Source organism: Larus michahellis, chromosome 1, assembly GCF_964199755.1.
Source record: "Larus michahellis chromosome 1, bLarMic1.1, whole genome shotgun sequence".
Taxonomy (NCBI): domain Eukaryota; kingdom Metazoa; phylum Chordata; class Aves; order Charadriiformes; family Laridae; genus Larus; species Larus michahellis.
In genome coordinates, this window is record NC_133896.1 from 14,718,818 (window position 1) to 14,738,410 (window position 19,593).

At 39.0% G+C, this 19,593-nt stretch overlaps 1 protein-coding gene across 4 annotated transcripts in view; it reads right to left on the reverse strand.

Moving 5' to 3' along the window:
- Positions 1-4,996: 4,996 nt before the first annotated feature.
- ORC5 (origin recognition complex subunit 5) overlaps positions 4,997-19,593 on the reverse strand; it is a 73,514-nt gene continuing 58,917 nt past the window's right edge. For 2 of the 4 annotated variants that reach the window (XM_074574339.1, XM_074574433.1), the window contains exons 15-16: positions 10,370-10,482; positions 4,997-6,687 (exon numbers count right to left, since the gene is read on the reverse strand). In XM_074574339.1, the coding sequence (XP_074430440.1) occupies positions 6,642-6,687; positions 10,370-10,482 (159 nt within the window). In that variant the 3' untranslated portion in view covers positions 4,997-6,641. Of the gene's footprint in view, positions 6,688-10,369; positions 10,483-11,035; positions 11,176-19,593 lie in introns of those variants that run through there. The other 2 variants (XM_074574528.1, XM_074574615.1) reach the window with 2 other exon arrangements.

Sequence of the window (19,593 nt, forward strand, 5' to 3'; positions counted from 1 at the left end):
CTCCCTCATCCGGCCAGGATGTCTTAATGAGAGGTTATGTACCTTACTCTGTGCTATTCTCTCTTTTCAACTGTTCTCTGACTCCCAGGATTTAGGAGGTACCTGTGTGAAAGTCCTCATTACCCACATGAAGACAGAGAAAGCGCTCAGCTGCTGAACCACCAACCCATGAGCTTCAGAAAAGCCTGCTAGCAAAGCTCTGTTTCCCAACTCTACCAGTCCTATTTTATTCCTCTGAACTCAAATATCTGAACAAATCACATGAAATAACAAGGCACATATTTCCCTGAGCAAGAAGTGAATGCAGAAAGGAAAGTATTTGCACATTAGAAATTCTGTTCTGTAGAAAATCTGTGTGTGCCAGGAAAACAGAACATATGTGCTGAATGAATTTAGGCAAAACTGCACCTTTGCTGTGCTGCTTATGAAAAATCACATCTACTACACCGGGTCTGTCACTAGCACTGGCATCAGAATGTCAGCAAAATCGAACAAATACGAAAAACAAACACCACAAACAAGATGGCTGGCTATACAGCATTCATGGTCCAACCTATTTAACCAGGATTTGGAAAAGAATTTTGCTGAAGCTGAACACCTGCCCTTGTGTACCCAACGGACGCCCCCTGAATATCCAAACAAGTGCTGGCAGGACAGAAGACAGTATGTGACAACAGGTCACTTGGATAACCCACACCTGCGCCAAGGGGGGGGCAGGCAGCCCACAGCAGCCTCCCTGCTCTGATAGCTCCGGGGGGATCCCTTCCGTGATGGGAACCCCAGAAGCTGGCTGTGCTCACAGAGCAGCCCCCTGCAAGAGTCATTTCAAAAAACTCACAGAATTGTAGCAGGTGGGTACAAGAAGAAAAAGAAGGGAATACAGAAGTCTGGTAGTGTTCTGGGTACCTCAAAACATCAGAAGCGTCAAAAGAGCAAAGTTCATCCCCGCTTCACCCCAAAGGGAAGTCCAGTCCCTTTCCATACTAGAGTAGCACAGCTGTACCCAAACGATAGGCACTGAAAGTATATTTTCTTTCAGCCCTTTTCTGTCTGGTGGTGGTAACTCCCTTGGAAGAGCTGTATGACAAATCCTTTTTGGCAACTGCAACACCAGTGGCAACGATTTCTAGCCAAATGAAGTATCTGTTCAAAACCAGTGTTTGAACCAAACAAATGAAAGAGTTAGGGATACTTCTGCTGCTGTGGAATGACCATTTCTTTGTTCTACTCTTCCCTTGTTCCCTCTGTTCAGCTCTAAGAAAGCTCTTCCCTTGCTCAGTTCTAGGGAAAAGAGGGGTATCGGTCACTGATAGAGGCGGCACTGTAAGTACAACACACTACGACGCTTCAAACCTTAAATCCACCTGTGATACTTTGTGCATCATGTTGTCATTCCAGGACCACCTTACAAAGAGTCTTGTCAACTTAAAACAGCATGGAAACACTGACGGTCACAGGCTGCTCAACAAACAGTCCTGGTCTTACTTTAATACCATACTTCAAAGCTTCTTGATATTAGAAGCTTAGATACTTACAAATCCATCGTTATTCACTATATACAGTATTGTATATACAAATCCATGGTTATCTAATATATTCAATATATCAGCCATGTACAAATATGTGGCCAATGTCAAATAACAAGCAAGTATGGTGTTTTTCAACTTTCTGTTCTGGTACAGACACTGCTATTAAGGTGTTGCTTTTTAAAGACATCCCCATGTATAGTTTTCAGGCAATCTTCACGATAACGGTTGTATACCTGTGATTTCAACTCTGCTGGCATACACAAACTATTTCTGTATTGGTTTCAGGTTGTTTTTTTTAAATAGTTTTAATAAACACACACAAAAATAAAGAATCAAAAAGTAAAACTTAACTTACTCCATGTTTATCTCTGAGTATTGTACAGTTTATACACATCTGCCTGTTCACAGTAAAAGACATGTCACACAGAAGCTGACATAAAAAACATGCAGTTTTTGCTATTAATCTCCCATCCAATATTCTAGTGAAGCCATTCCGGCATCTACGAACACAAAAAAATTTAGTATTGTATACGATTAGACTTGCTAATCAAGTTGTATCTTTATTCCAATGCATATTTACTAGCAATGATCAGGCTCTTTTGTAAGTTATGCTGTTCTGTCATTGAGAAAACTGGAGAGGTTACTGTCACTTCAGGTAGCATTTATTCCTGGATGGAGTAAATCTTCTGTTTCAAAATTATCTGGGCTAAACCAGACAGTATGCCGACCTCCAGGCAACCCTCAAGAACCTGCTGTTTCTCACTCTTCCCTGCCATCTCTGCCAACACGAGTGCAGAGGGAATATCTAATCCTTGGATACTCAGCTGTGTACGTTTTGCTCCAAGGTCACAGACATGTAATATCTCCTGCGTTCCTGCTGGGAATCCTGTCTTTCACGCTATTCTCCTGGCATGGACGGTTCTTCCAGTTACGAAGGGAGCAGACAGCACCTGAACGGTCGTGGCAAAATTACTTGGTGGGTGCTGGAAAAATTTAACCAATGGTAACAATGGATATATTCTCACATGTGTAAATAATGGTGTACAGAAGCACCAGAACTTAGAAAGCACTCAAATAACCAATACGCTTCTTTTAACTCGCACAAAGCCAGACACAATAGCTCGGGGAATTATTATGGTAGAAGTAGCAGGTTCTGGGAGAACCAGAGTAAGGTAAATCACTGCCAAAAAAGAATACATCTCCTCCTGCATTACACGCGGAAGCACCCTTGCAAGCCTTTTTAAAAAAGAAAATGTCCATGCTGTATGTATGAAAATGCAGCTGTTGATGAAGTCAGAGCTATTCAAGGGCACTAATTTCTTTCCAACTGTATGTTAGCTGCATTTCTTTCTCCATTACTTTCTTATTGTAAGAACAAGCCCCAGCTCCTGTTGATGTCTGGATCAGCCACTGGAGACAGGCACTGTAAGTCTGTCATTTTTACAGTATTATAATGCTTTGTGTCTCAGGAATTATGAAAAAAGAAATCTGTTATTTTTTAAATACACACTGCTGCACTAAAGTACTGAGGGATTTCTGATTAGTCAAACAACTGCCTTGCTCTGCATCTTTTGCACAGTTTTTAAAACCACCTGTAGAAGGGGTGAAATCCAGTCCCCAGGGAGGCTAAACGAGGCCAGATCTCATCCATGATGAGAACAGAGTATTGCTAGGGTAGCTAGTAAGAAACTCAGCAGTAATTTATAAACTCATTGACATGGATATATAGAAATATTTCTAGTTTGTCAGAATAAATCCTACTATTCATCATCAACATAGTTATAGCCAACATCAATCATCCGCACTTCAGTCACCTTGTTCATTCTCATACTCTGCTGATTCAGCTTCAAATTTTCTATCACTGATAGGAGTCTTTCCAAAAGGTCGCAAAAGTGCATTCAATGTAAGGACAGTGATTCTGTCTAACGGATCCTCAGTAACTACTCCTTCTCCAGTTAACTTCATTTCAATCAAATTAACTACATCCCACAAAAAATTGTATCCTTGTCCTCTGGATTTACACTGGAAATGATCATCAGGCCAGTATAGAAGAAATCGCATTGAAAAAAATAGCAGCAGCACCAAGTTGTGTCAGTGCTTATTTTCTATCATCTTTATTTCATGTCTTCTATGCTTTGTGCTCCAAATTTAGGGCTGGGTAGTTCTGAGGGTCTGGTCTGCTATGTGGGAGTGATGGGGGTTACTGAAAAGGTGGCACAACCAAGGGAGCACATTTGACACAATGCAAAAGGGATGTTTTTTCCAGCTGCAACCCAATCTAGAACTTACATGACTGATTTTGTTCATCATCCAAACATTGCCAAGACCTATACTAAACATCACTTCTGAAATATATAGCCCTTTCCATCTATAGTCCATCTATATTTCCATCCACAGCTGCCTGTCTAGCAGCTATAGGCAATTAAGTCTTGAACTGGCTCTGGTCTTGATCTTTCTAGAAAAGCTATGGCAACTGTGAAAAAAAAAAATTATCCATATTTATGAGCTCATTTCTAATAACCAATTGAATTTTAACATTAAAACAAGCGCTACGGTGCATTTCATTAAGTACTGTTACAAGTAACTATGTGTGTTTATGGATCCATACTGTTAAAAAACTAAGATTCTGGAATTAATTTAACCATACAATCCTGAGCTTGGGCCAATTTGCTATTATGCTAGAGCAAAAGACCATTATGCTTGGTTCTTCTTTTTCTATTTGAAACCTTTGAATCTGCATCTCATCTCTACTCAACCCCCATCATAAGCAGCATTAGAAATGTTCCTGAAATGGCCATGTACTAGGCCCACTGGTAAGAATCCTATTAATTTTATTCCCATAGGAAATCAGATATATATGTTGCCTGAAAATGTCTCTAATATGACCAAATTTATTGTGATCCATATACTCATGGGGCTACTGGTAAAGCTGTCTTCTATGCTAACCTTGTATTCTCTTGATGTGTATATCTCGAACTATTTTTGAGTATTTGTGATATTTTCATGAAGTTTAAGTGGAAGCACGGTACTATTCACAACTTGCTGTTGGTAGCAAAGATTCCCAAAGAAGAGCTTCTTCCTACTGCTTGGTTGGTTCTAAAGTTTTCAGCCATCCCGACTACCATGAAGCAGGCGGTTCAAAAGCTGGCACCGTCCCTCCCCAGCAGTATTGCCCTGCCCCACATTGCTGAAAGCTGTAGAGAAGGTTGGCTACAGAGTTTTGGATATGTTGTGACTCAAGAGTTGTAGCACTTAATAAATCAGTCCTATCCTGTTTCATATATCAAATTCTAATCCAGATCAGATGTCACAAAAACTTATGATGGACTACTTTATGTATGAACACCTCAAACCTCCTTTATTCTCCAAATTTCGGCCCTCGGTAGTCATAGAGCAGATTCACAAAAGCTGAGCTCAGCCCAGCACTAGCGCCAAAGGGGGAAGACACTGTAAAGTTTAGCACCAAGTTCACCTTATGTACATTTTTATTAGAAAAAACAAAAGCAGGTAGTAAACATTGTGAAACAGGTCATGTATTTGCATCCAAGCACTTCAGCAAGTGTGACAAATGTTGCCACCTCATGGACAGGTGCAGGGTTTGATTCAGCTCAGCGGTAGGAAGGAAAAGGGATCACGGAGATGACTCATTGCTGCCCTTTCACACTCTCCTGAGGAGGGAAGCGACAGCTTGGCCAGAAAGATGCTTTTGTCGCTTAGATTTACCTGGAACTCATTCATTTGGGTCTGAATCCAGGAGCCTGGCTACACAATCACAATTGGCGGCAGGGCGGGAGGAGAAAAAGCTGCACCGATTCAGAGTATTTGACCATCTCCAATAACAGAACAAGGGAGGGAAAGAATGATGATTTTTTCCTTGGAAAAAAACATAACGGTCAACACAGGACATGGTCAAACAGTCAAAGGCCAGCATTCAGGAGTAAAATATCTGAGTAACAGGCTGTGGGATCTGGAGTTTTGAAGAGGGTGACAGAAGTCTTCAGATCCATGAAGACAATAATCACAAACTGGACCAGGGGATTGTAAAACCCCATAAAAGTAGCGGCAGTTGGGAATCCTCTACTTGTAAACTGGAGACAAATGCAATTGCAGTGTATTCATTCCATCATGTATTTCCAAAACTGAACTTTTATAACACCACATTCATTATCCACTATTCTGCTTCTTTTGGGGATCTGCTGCAGGAATACAGCAGAAATACCTGTTGAATTTCTCCTTTTCTGATGGAAAGGCAGCTGTGCCATCCTTCTCTACAGGACAGACAGTTACAAAAGCCACTACACAGCGTGCAGCTTAAAGTACATTCATTCCAAACAGCTTTATATGTACTGGATGAGTGTAAAAGGACTGTAAAACGTTTAAACAAAAATAAAATCCTGCAAGTTTGACATTGGGATGGAACTTTAAGAATCAATGAGTTTTTAAAATAAAGCTTTGTAAAAATAAATTCATAGTCGACATTTATGAATGGTCTGAAAAAAGACAGTATGGTGATTAACTGGGAGTTTCCTATCATCGTGATCTCCATATAACAGTATAACAGTCTGCCTACATATGACTGAAGAGAAAGAAGGATTTATACCAGCTTGATTTTAAATATGTTCTTATGTTTGTTATATTTTGCTACTCTGCTCTCCCTAAAATGGTGGCCTCAGGAAAAGCTGCTTTGGCAGGCAATTGCAAAGATTCCTGTGGAGAGGAAGTGAAAAGACTGGGCATACAAACAAGGGCTGCTGCCACGTTCAAAGCACTGGGGAGAGTTCATAGAGCAAAATGCAGTCCTAAGTAAATGGGTTTCAGGCAATTTCAGTGTTAAGATAACATCATTAAGAGTAGAACAGATTGTGCTCAAACCCTGCTGTTTATAATTAACACATTGCTTCCAAATACTCCAGGGTCCCTGGTAAATAGTCCTCTGCTCAGATCCACCCAGACCAATCAGAGTATTTTCATCAGGTTCCATGCTGGGCCAGCACCTGTTTGGACAAATCCAAAAGAGCCAAAATACTCTTCTTTCTGGCCAGCTAAGTAGAGAGATGAACACAGCTTGCCTTAGTCATTGTCACAGTGTCCATATGGCTGTGAAGCTTGTTTTCACAAGAAATCGTACAAGTACTTTATTATGTCGAAGTTCACGGTCCTATAAACAAAAACACAGTATATTAGAGCAATCATCTCAACAGCACTAAGACTTTAACCTGTTTGGATACAGCACACGCCGGACATTCTGCACAGTCAAAATCAAGCAATAATCCAAAAAGAAATGCAATCAAGAATGAGTGAATTTTTGGACTTCTAGTGTTATTTACCTGTTTCCTGATTATTTAAACTTTGTAAGATTCTAAAAGAGAAATAAAGCAACTTTCTAGTAAAACCTGGAAGATTCTTACTTCAAACATTAAGCAGTAAAAATATATAAAAGTTAATAAGATTAGATTTTCATACGGTAAACATGATACTCTAGTTGGTGATGCAAAGCAGCAATCTTTTATGCTGTTGAATGTTTTGTTCATCTTCCAAACCACCTGTTTTAGCATGTACTACGTAACTCCTTCATCTGTACTCATTTGCAGTCTGCATTCTTTCAGTCTTGACACTAGTTGACCCACGTTCATAGCTAAATTTGAAAAATTGAAGAATGCCGCTCAATAGGATAGAAGATTTTAATGTATACTTTTGTACTTTAATGGCAGGCAGAATGAAACTGCAGTAGAATAAAACATATAATTATTTTTTTGTCTCTCAACTCATTCTGCTATACAATCTAACACTCAGACTTTGGGGTTTACTGTTTGAATAAATAATGCAAATTACTGCATGTAATGACAAGTATAAAATTAAAAGTTTTTTTAAAAAAGTATTCAATGATGCAAAAATAACCACTCACAATGCTAAGTGAGATTAACTGGCTGAATGTCTTATTTGTTAGACTACAATCATTTAATATTCTCTATTCACACATCACTCTGTAACCCACTTTTTGAAAAGTTTCCATAAAACTTCATATTGGAATAAGGGAAAGTTCAGAGATCCGCAAGATGCATAACAAGAAATAGCATGTTTGAGTCTACTTAATAATCCAGTGACAAAATTAAAGAAATTAACTGCCACTGCTACACTCACACGACACTGCATCACTCAAGAAAAGTGCCTTAGTTACAAGGCTTTCCACAGAAACAAAATCACACAGTCTAGCAAAAGCTGACCTTATCAACTAAATGAACCACAATTGTCCTGTCATAACAACCGGGTTCATTAGAGACTGTATGAAAAGACCCATTACATTGAACAAACATTAAGAGATTCCTACTTCAGCTACAGAAAATTTATGAATTTAGGTCTGAAATTCCTAAAACAGAAATTAAGAATTTCTAACAAAGAAATGCCTAACCTTACCTTCAGCCAAAGGTGTAAATGCTATGTGGTAAAAAGCATGGAAATATCTCTGCAAAGACTGAATATATGCAACAGAATAGAGCCAGACATGAGGTTCAGTGATACTAAAGAGAGACGTGCATGGCCAGCAGTTATCACACTAAAAGCCACCAGGAAGAGACATTAAGTTTTCTACACTTTAAAAAAAAAAACCAAAAAAACCCAAAAAACAGGTGGCTTTTGTTTTGTTTTAAATGCAAATTTTACTTTTGCTTAAAAAAATACAGGAAAATGAAATGACAATTTGAACAGCTTGAATGGGGGTGGGGAGGGGAGGAGAGAGCATCATTTTCTGTCCTGCTCTTTGCACTCTTCAGCCTTCCATTAGGAAATATGCTACAGCAGGAAGGCTGAGGTATCTGAAGATTTTAGTGCCTAACAAACTTATTTTAGTATTATTACGGTAACAAAGAAAAAATAATCAGGAGATGGGCTGCTTACTTGATGTGTATTTTGGTTGAAATGGCAAAGTAGCTCCCTCTCTGCAATAAACATAACTGCTCATGGTTAAAAACTACAGGCAGCTGCAAGACTACAGCACAGCTAGAAAATAAAGTCTCTTAAAGCACAGAAGATCATGCCTTTGCCCTGTGGCTAGTCCCACCAAGACAAGGGGAAGTCCTTTTATCATGGGTTCATGAAACCTTGTATTCTTTATGGATCATCCTCCTTAAAGATTTAACAAAGACTGTGGAACAGTCTTTTGCAAAAAAGGAATAAAGCAAAAAAAAAAAAAAAGGGTGAACAGGAGAAGAGTAGAATAGGCCAACTTTAAAATCTGTCAGCTCATTTAAATGGCACTATCTATGCAGCACATAAACACTTCCAAACTACTTTGGGGGGAAAAAATAATTGCTTTCTTCCTCACAACATGCAGGAAAAGTCAGTCAGGATACAAATATATATATTTACACACACACACAGATATACACATACATATAAACACACATACACACATGAGTGAAGGAAAGCAAGCCAAAGCAGTATACCACACACTGAGGTATGAAATGACAGCGTCTCCAACAACTACTTTCTCTGTTAAGCATGAGCTCTACGGCACAACTTTTGGTCCTGTTTTTGGCTATCTCTACCTTTCGGCAACCTTAATGGAGTCAATAAAACTTCTAAGGATGTTCAAGTTGGAAGAAGAGAGGCATCATTTGAAGTATCTTAATACAAGGATCCTCACAGTCCTTGTGACCTGTGACACAGGTCACTGAGATCCTCAGTGACCCTCACAGCCACTACAGAGTTTATGAACTGGTCTCTGTATTCACCATGGGAGTTAGGGCAGAGACAAGAACTTGGGGATGTCTATACACACAATGATCCATGTTGCTGAGCAGATGGTCTGCTGCGCTTTGTACCAGCAGGAGCTTTTTCAGGGCATCATTCACAAGTGACTTTATTGCTGGGAATAGCAAATTGACATAGCAAAGTCACGGAGATCCTGGCAGCGTGGTTCGGCCAGGCCTGAACCAGATGAAGTTTCATTCTACGGCCTGCCCAACTGCAAACTGGAATCAGTGTGTCTGTGGGGTTTACTGACAAGGCTATTGGACATTTAATAGCTCAGGAGAGCAACATGTGCAATAGGGCTATGGGATGCAGTCTAGGGAGGTTCCCCTGAAATCCAACATTAAAGAGAAGAGTTGGCCTTGAGAATGTTTCTCCTTTTTGTCACATGTCATTTCTGGGGTCTGTTCTGGCTATAGACTCTTCATCCAAGATCTGCTAATAAGCTGGCTGTAGCAACAGGTGTGAGGTAATGCTGTTGGCATTTCATAAAAATGAGACATAGGCTTGATTGTTGCCTATATATTGCATGCATTTCTGCCTGTAATTTATCATCATCTCTAGTGATGGACCTGGAACTGTTCTCAGACTCCCAAACTGAAGGGTCTGAACGCACAGAGCCAGTTGAAGTACCTACATTCATTTACTGAGTTAGTTTCTATCAACTACAGACCACACAAGATAGACTACGTGGAAGAATTCCTGTAACCGCTGTAGTTTTTATATTGTTTGTGCAACAAACACTGTTAAGAACTAAATATAATTTCAGATTCATATATCATAATGTGCCTTTTGGTAATGAAATGGACTGACATTTTAGAGCAGTATTTTCACATGAAGTCCCTGACCTTTATTGAGCACAAAGACAGTATGTTACTGTAACGCATACCGCCACTGTAAGATAAAATTTTTTTCAACACAGAATTGGACTAAAGTTATCTCAAGTTCAACACTTCTCATAAATATCATTCTTAGTAAAAATCCACAGATTTCTGTTCTGGTTTCAGAGAGCTAATGACTGAGCAAATACTGGTTTTGAAGTCTCTTTCAAGTCAGCAAACACAACTGTAAATGATCACTAATAAGCTCACCGGGCAATAGCTCTGATGAAATCCAGAGATACAGTACATTTATATCGTGGTCCATCAAGCTGGTCGTTATGGCCAACCACGGTTAACAGCTGGAGAGTCACAAGAGACGTGATCTACAAACAAGAGACATTAGTAATGTTAGTCATTTTTGCTAACGTGAATAGCAGTGGCCAATTATTTTTCTTTTTTTTTTTTTCATTCCCATATTTCATCATTCCCATATTTCTCTGGAAAGTCACTCACACTTGCTCACTGATTTTCACATAGTTCTGCAGCTAGCAAACCATTACGTTTTCAGCACAGGCAGTGAGAGACACAGGCTAAACCCTTCATCTTTCATATCAAGAGTTATCCTGGAGGTCTGATCAAAGAGAGAAAGGCAATGTGGGGAATGGGAATAATAGGCATGAGCTGAACATTTTCCAAATCTCTGCCTGACAACCAGAAGAGACTTTGATTCTCTTTCCTTTATACCCGAAGACTCCTCTTGAACTTTCACGCTCAAAGTTGGATATTCCTGTGCCAGCTCATACCACATTTTGAACAGATGGATGTATCACTCCAGATAAAAAAGAATCTGAAGGTTAGAAAGGAAAGGCTGAAGATTGCGTGCTTAAAAAGAACACGGTCTGAAAGGAGAAAAATTTGCCTACAAACACACATACAGCGTCTTGACAGAGCCATTGATTATTTTACCAAAATAGCAACGTACCAGCATATTTTTCACTATCTTCGTTCCTCCAAATGACGGCGGTATCACTAACAGGCAGTCACGGGATGTCACCATTGAGTACAACCAGTCTGTTCTGCCTCAGTTCGGAAAAAAAAAACTGTGGTGATTCCACCGCCTCCCTACCTCCTCTCTGCTCCCAGGGGAAAGAAAGAGGTAAAAGCAGAAAACAAGGACATATTTCCCTGGCCTTTGCTATAGGTGCCACTGACAATTCAAGGCAACAAGGTTACACTCTATGAAGAACTAGTATCTGACCACAGCTCCACTTTTCAAAAATCTAGCCAACCATAACCTACCGCTGTGTAACGATAATAGCATAGTAAGGAATTTCTGAAGAATAAATATATCAGGAAAGCGAGTGTCAGTTCAAACCTTCAAGGAAGCACATTGCTATAAAAAGCAGCAGCAAGTTCTTATCAGTATCAATAAAAAAAAAATAAAAATTCCTAACTCAGTAATAACCCCACTCTTTTGCTGGAAGTGAACCTGGTCTTCAAATTTGTGACAGTACTTGCAGGAGGTAGGGATAATTATTAAAGTTTTCTCTTAAGTGGATACAATATGTATATAAAAAAGAAACCTACCTGTGGCGAACAGAAAAAATTACGGCCACCAAGAATGAGCAATTTTTATAACAGTCTGTGCTTAACTTTATTTTATATGTCATTAGACAACAATAGTTTGGATGCCATCAGTCCACAAAGGCTCTGGAGTTTGGTTAAGGAATACTGGCCTACCCATATTCACAAAGACAAATTCCATTTACTTAAATCAGGTCTATAAATTACATTAAAGAGTAGCACATGATTTACAAATTGTTAACATTGACAGCATTTAAGAAAACTGAACTCAGCATATGGTAAATGGTTCAAAATCCAGTTCATTGATCACTTTGAACATATTATTGAACTGGGATCAGCCTCAAACATATTAGGTGTTTATTTTCTTAAAATAGTTGTAAGTTTGAGAGCAAATTTTTCTACATTCTTCATTCAACAAAGTCCTTTTTCAGTCAGTGAAGAAGCATTATGGAGTCACCTGCTGTAACAATTGCTATTTTACACCCAGTGCACCATTACTGGGGAATCCCTTCTGCAATACATATTTGCAGCTGGCCTCACATTCAGAAATCACCAACGAAGGAATGAATGGCAGGAGGCTCCTAAAAGCTCCCAACAAGCACAGCAGAAGCCTAGATAGTTTGGAGCTGGACCCACCTCAGTTTTACGTGGGATGCAAAAGTGATCTTGCTGCTGCATCACAAATGCTCCAGCAATACTTTAACTACAAATTGTTACCATTTTCTTTTCCAACTAGCACTAAATGCTATGTCCGTAACATAAGGTCAGCAACGTAAAATTCCTTACTAGAGGCTGATTCAATAAATCTGAAACAGCATCAGATGAGATATGAAGTTTCATTAATGTTTTTGACTCAGGACATTAACTCTAAAGACTCAATATACAATATTACAGGACAAATGAAGCTATTGATCATCAGAGTAACACAAACTTACTTAGCAAACTGCAGCCCTTTACTCATTTCTTTCACAAATTCTCTGTTTATTTAGCTTAATAAAAATGTCATCACAGGGAAGTGAGAGCTGAAATAATGAGTCCTGGTCCTGAGATTGCTTAAAAAGACAGAAGTAGAGAGAATTGCCATTTTCAATTCGTGCAGGTAAGAAACGGTTTTATCTCCAAAGAGGCTCAGTAGAGACAAAGAGAAAGCACATATATCTATGGGGGAGTAAACAGGGACCAGCTCCTCTACAGACAGCCAAATGTTAGACGCTAAAATACCTAACTTGTGAGTCTCCGGGGCAGAATTCAAAACCTAGTTACAGGTGCCTAGCCTGTACGTGGAGAGAGGCAGAGAGCTCTGAAGGACAAACCCAAAAGCCTGCATGCTGCAGGGGCAGCAGCCTGGGGCTCTGTTTGCACAGCTTCTTCAACGGGTTCAGGGAGAATCGAAAACAGCAAGACAGTTCTGTCACCCTGAAGCAATGATTTCTTCCTTTTTTTCTGCTTTATACAATATAGAAGGATTCTCCTGCAGATGAATCAGCCACAGAACTGGGCAACTTTGCTCTTGCAGAAGAAAAGATTCAATTGTGGTAGACATGGAATTATTAAGTTCCTCAAATATTTTGTGCTGGACCTAGTTTTCTAGATCCGATTAATAAAAACAAGACGATTATCTTCACCAAATGGTTAAGAAGTCTTCTAGGACACAGAAGTTCAATTCCCTCCTGACCCAAGAGGTCTGACCATCTCTTCACTGAACATCTAAAAGCTAACTGGGGTGGGGGTAGTGGAAGGAAGAACAAGTTGTATGTATGCATGCAAATCACTATGAGATCAGACTTTCGTTCTAACTGCTTTTGGAGCTGAGCTATTCTGCATAAAACTGCATTCACACACACAGTCCCTCTCTCTGTCCCTACTTAGGGCATTCACCTGGTAAAGCAGGATACAGTGGAATGCACTGGGGTTAAGACAGTATTTGTAGCGAAATTTTAAAAGTCACCAGTTTTCATGTTTTTGTTAATTCTCAAGGTTCAAATGCCACCCATAACTTAAGCATCGAAAAAATGTTACTACTTCAAAAGTTCAGGTGTTACAAAACTTTGGAAGCAATCTGCTCTTAAATGAAGATACTTCAAAAGCCTGAAACACAGTTGGGAAAAATGTGAATGTAATGCCGAACTAATTGCACTTCTTAACAAAAAAAACTTTTTTTTTTTTTTTTTTTTTTTTTTTAAATACCATGGGTACAGTGGCTCCATTTCATTAATCACAAAAGCTTGGGAAAAAACATCTGGCAAGAACAGACTAGAAACAAGCCAGAAAAACTGTGTGTCTGACATAAGAAAGAATATTTATTGAGAATCTTTTGAACAAAAGAAATTACAGTTGGAAGAAATATTCTAAAGCTATTAATAAAATTAAAGTTAGATCTGGTAATGATTTAATACCAGCAAAAGTTAAAAAGTAAATGGAACTTTCTACAGGAATAACAAGAAAATCTGAAGAAAAGTTACTGATCTGAAAAATGTGAAGGAACAGGTGTCACTGGTATGTTTAAAACTAAGCCATGACTGAGTTTTCTTTGAAATGTATTTGTGTGAGAAACCTGCTGCTGAAAGCTTGGACGCAAGGTGAGAATAATCATAAAAGCATGGCAGAGAGTCGCTGCCAGTAGGAAATGTCTGCTCAGATTGCTTCTGGAGATTCACTGGTCAAATGTGGACGTTGAAACCTCTGGAAAACACAAAGCAACCCACAGGCCATCCTTAAAGGCTGCTTTTTTCCTATCAGCCGGAGCTAACAGATGGGCCTTGCATCATTCCTCAAGCAGACACAAAGACCAGCTTTGTCAGCACAGGGCTGCGTGGAAGCAAGAAGAATTCCAGAAGTGAGGGCTGTCTGCTGAGAAAGGCCAGGCTCTTCCCGAGGACACCACAAGAAGCCAGAAAACATTCGCAGAGGTGCAAAACATAAGCAAAATTAGGACCTGAAACACAGGGAAACTCATGCTGTGTTTGGGTAAGCAGTGATGGATTATTACAGGAAAGAGCTGGGACAAAGTATGTGGCACATCTCAAATCCACAGGACAAAACTAAACAAATAAAGTGATGCTGGTGACTAGGAAAAGAGAAAGTTGTTTCCTTAGAGCTGTGACTGAAATCTTACTAAGTGGCACATTTTAAACTGGACTAGACAAAATACTAATGAAAGACACTAGCAGGAACAATCTCAAAGTGGCCTAGATGTACTAGATGATCTACGAGGTATTTTTCATCTCCACAATCTATAATCTTCAATTATCTCGCCCAAGATGCAATGTTAATTGTAACTCTTCACTCTGGCTTGCTTTCAACCACAGCCTTAATCTGTTTTATGATTCTGAACCTCAAAACTATCAAGAAATTAAGAACTTTCATTATTTAAGTACCATCGGACAATGGTACTATATTCTCTCACAGTCATATTAAAATTTATACGGACCCTAGCACTTTGCAGCAGCAGCATCACCCGGCTCTCAAAGCAAACACGCAGCTCCCTGCACTTGTTCGAAACCCACCGCTGTTGAGAGTTACGTTCACACACATGCTAAAACCACTGCTATGCAACAAGACAGTTTGAAAACCAGATGCCGTTTAGAAAACACATTTCAGTCAAAATGACTGCCGAAATCGTCTCCTGGAGTTAAATTCAATGACCCCAGTGCAAATTATGTAAGCGTAAAAAAAACCTGCTCAAAACAATTTCCGTCAAAATTATAGCTAGAGCATGCTCAGTATGTCAGCCTTGTTAGAAAAGCTCATACAGAAAGGTAATAGTAGAACATTACAATTATATATATTTAAGCCAGTAATTGATCAAAACTGTTTTTATAAAAATTATTTAAAATAAATCAACGCTTTTCTGAACGCTTAGATTTAACAAACAGGTTTTGATTCTGAATTATGTTTTGTGCAAGGTTTTAATGAAAAAACACACAAGAAGAGACTGCACACGCTGGGCGATATGACCTACCATTTAATGAGATCTTAAATGCTTATGGTGGGAAATCATTTCACCACCTCCCTTTCTGAAACTTTTTATTATTTTTTTTTTTAGTGTTTTGTCAAATTTTCCATCCGCTAGCAGCACTCCAATACTACTAATTATATCATACCATTCTTGCCTTATTGTACACCCCTCCAAATTGCCAATGGCCTTCCAGTGTGCAGTTAAAGCATTCATTACGATATGCTTCAGCTATATATTTTACTTTTTTCTCAACTTAAATTAATCCAACTTTTTCTTAAGCTATTTTCTGAATGCAGTCAAAGCGTTTTTGACATTACCAGAGCCACCAGCAGACAGGGGTATCCCAGCCACAGCCTCAGTGGTGCTCCACAGCCAGCACTATGCCCCTCATTTCCGTACCACAGACATCGGTGGCCAAATAGGATGCTCCAGCACACAGCAGCGTCACCCAGTCTGCTTTGCAAGCCTTTTTCTTCTGTGAATGTTTATGCTTTGTGTCTTTCTTTGTCCTGTGTTGGTTATTTTTCGCTCACATATACATTACTTCATTATTTTGCATTGACTCTCCAGGACCTTGTGTGTTATTTCTTTATCTGCAGTAACATACACCACACTTCCCCATTTTTAAGTAATTTCTGCATCTCTCATCAACGGGTTGACAACACTTTACCAGAAGACTTCATCCGATTGGGTCAAACAGAATTTAACACTAATTACTAACTTGAAAAAACTTTCAAGACATAAATGTGTTGACAAATTCAAGATGTGACAGCGTTACATTCACTAAATGTTTAATTACTACGGGGCCAGGGGGTGTGTGGAAGGAAATCGACTGACTACTTCTGCTACCATTTACCCTTTAAAAACTGATGTTGCTTAGGCTAACAGATCTTTTTCTCTTTTATTTCTATACCCATTTAAGGATTTAAAAAAATGTTTGCTCTATCATGATGTTAGGGATGCTTAGCTGTTTCTAGGAAGCACTCGTGACAGCCTGGCAGGGAAGGAGATTTGTATCACATTTTCCCCTAAGGATTATCATGCAACATCCCTGCTTTCAGTCTTAAGCACAATAGAGAATTTACTGGATTCAGATCAGTCTGTGTCACTGAAGCCATCATGTCATACCATCTTTTTCACAAATGCCCTAAATTTTATCATAAAAACAAGTTTTTTTCCCTCAACACAATGACTCCCATAGAAGACTTTTCCAGAATCTTAATGATACACAGATAGGAAAACTAGCTTCAGTTTCCTAAGTAGTTTTGTTCAAGGCCTATGTATTTGAGCATACTCTCATATTTTAATTAAATATTTCTGTATTTGTTACTCTGCATCTCTGTCTTCCCTGTCTCCTCAGACTTCACTTCTCTTAAGGCAAATCTATGTGATTTACAGATTTAAACAAGTGACCCTTTTGGCTTTTCCAAGGCTTCATCATAGTGGTTGCTCAGTCATTTATTAAGACAGACAAAACTTCCTCCTCTTCCTTCAGTTTCTAGAAGATGATCCTTCTGTTTTAGAATAAATGTTTACTTACCCTCAAGTATATATAACCTTGAATTTCACGCTGTTAAACCCACTCAGTTTGTATCATGCTCACCACCTTCAAGATATTTCTTGCATATCTTCATGGCAGAAAAGTCTACTAAGCCCAAGGCATACCAACCTTGAATTTTACACTACAAAATTATTTTGGTTTCTACTACACAGGTCATTAGAGTCATTCTCATATGGCATTCTCCCCACTGTATAATCAGTGTTCACTACTTCTGTCTTATTCCACTCAGTCTTACTTTTTGTCTCCCATTTACATTAAATCATATTTGACAAAAAGTGTTGCCCACTTCATAGACTTGTTCAAGGGATAAACGTGCATCTTTTGCTTTTTGCCTTTTCTCCTCCTTCCTTTCTGCACCACCCACCCTCTCCTGTCTTTCAGGCACAGAACACCTGTCTGCATACTAGAAGCTCCCTTATTTCGAGCACGTTCTCCTGCAATTGGCTTCCTTGTGGCTTTTCCCTTCAATCTCAAGTGAAGCAAATGTATTTTCTTCCTTCCAGGAGACACTTCCTCACCTTGCTCCAGATTTCATATTCATATTTTAGATTCCACTCTCTTCAATTAGAAGTCTTTCTTCTAGCTTTTTTTTGTTCAGTGACTAACTAGCTGCAAATCTTGACTCATCAGCACAGCATCCTTTCATCTCTCCTGTCTCATTATCTCTACTCTTCACATCTCCTCTTCCCAAAACCACTATTTTCCAAAAAAACCCTGTAGGCTTTTAAAACGGGGACACTGAAACAAGATCCAGGAAACTAAAAAGACAATTTAAAAAAGCAAACAAGAAACCCAGAAAGAGGTATTTCTTCATCCAAATTTGTAGTTTATCAGCAACACACTTTGCGACTTAAAATTCAGTGAGGCAGTGGAGGGTTTGGTGGAGTTCGGAAAGCAACTAGGCATATCTGTGGAAGGAAATACAACCACAGGCTGCTAAATGCAAAGAACATCAACTCCATGGCAAGCATTTAAGCCACAGGTAATAAGAAGCTGTAACAGATACCAGACTAAGCTCATCCTCTGCTTCCCAGTCTCATATTTTTCCTGTATGTCTGATATTAATCGGAAGTAGTCAGACAGTTTTACTGTGTAATACAGTGGGTAAAACCACTTTTGGTCTGACTTAATACGGCTGTTAAAATGCATTCACCAAAGGTAAAGGATATCCTCTGCACCTTCTACATCCTACCACCTTGTGTTTCCCCTTTACCCTTCTCTTGGGTCTCTGCAAGGGCTCTGTCACTACTAATTACTGTATTCTCTCCATACTCTGCAGTCTTTAAAGAAAAAAAAAAAAATTATGAAAATCCATCTTCCCCCACCATGTTCTGGAAAACTTCTCAGTATCTCAAAAGCATTCGCATAGATTAGCCCTGCCCCCTCACTGTTACAGTAACATCTCTTTTTAAAAGCAGTTCAATAATTTATTCATTTTGGAACTATTATTAAAGGAATTTTTCAAAGTATTAATGAATTTCCTTTCTCTTCATTATTTTTATGCACTATATAAATTAGGAAAATGCCCCTTTTTTCTCTTAGCACATTTACTTCAGCATTAATCATTTTGCCTAAGGAGAAAAAGGAAAATAAAAGGCAATTCACAACAATTTTTGCCTCACTGTGCTCATCAATTTAAAAAAAAAAGTATTAAAAAACCTCTACAGAGTGATGCATGGATAAATCAGTATTTCTGAGTCAGTTTCCTCACTCTGAGGATCAATCAGAGTACTTCATAATGCCCTGAAAGACATGACAGAAATTTGCTAAACATAGTATTTTCTGTGAGGATCAAACAATTTTCAGTACCTGAGGATATATTTGGAAATCTTTTCAGAAATTTCTTAAGACTGCTGGAATTGATCATGGGGAAGTTTATTTTGATCCTCCAAAACATGCAAAAAACAAGGCCTGAATGTACTTGCAATCTGTTGGAGGTGCATGCATCTAATTTACTCCGTAATGACCTGGGAAAGGCAATCCTAAGCAGAAGGCCTACAGATATGAATCACAGACAGATAATTCAAAAATACTCGCCTTTCTGTTTCATTCTTTGAAACCAGAGCAACCGACAATGGTAACAGATGGTCAAAGAAACACTTGGGGAATGATGTTTACAGTTAATTTGATTACTTAAGTCAGGTAGCTTCAAAAAGTGGACACCAGACGAAGGCTGGCTATTTTTCAAGGCAGAGGCAATAAGCAGCCAACAGAAGTATCTTCCTGCCACCCTCCGATTCATTTCTGCATCAGAGGTCTCAGGTTCCAAGTGTTTTTTAGAAGGTGAGGAAGGCGACACGAAGACTGTTTTCCAGAAGCAAACCTTTGTGCAACTGACCAAGTGTATAACCTTAAATCCCCAAATCTAGAAAATTTTCACCTGGTTTTTTG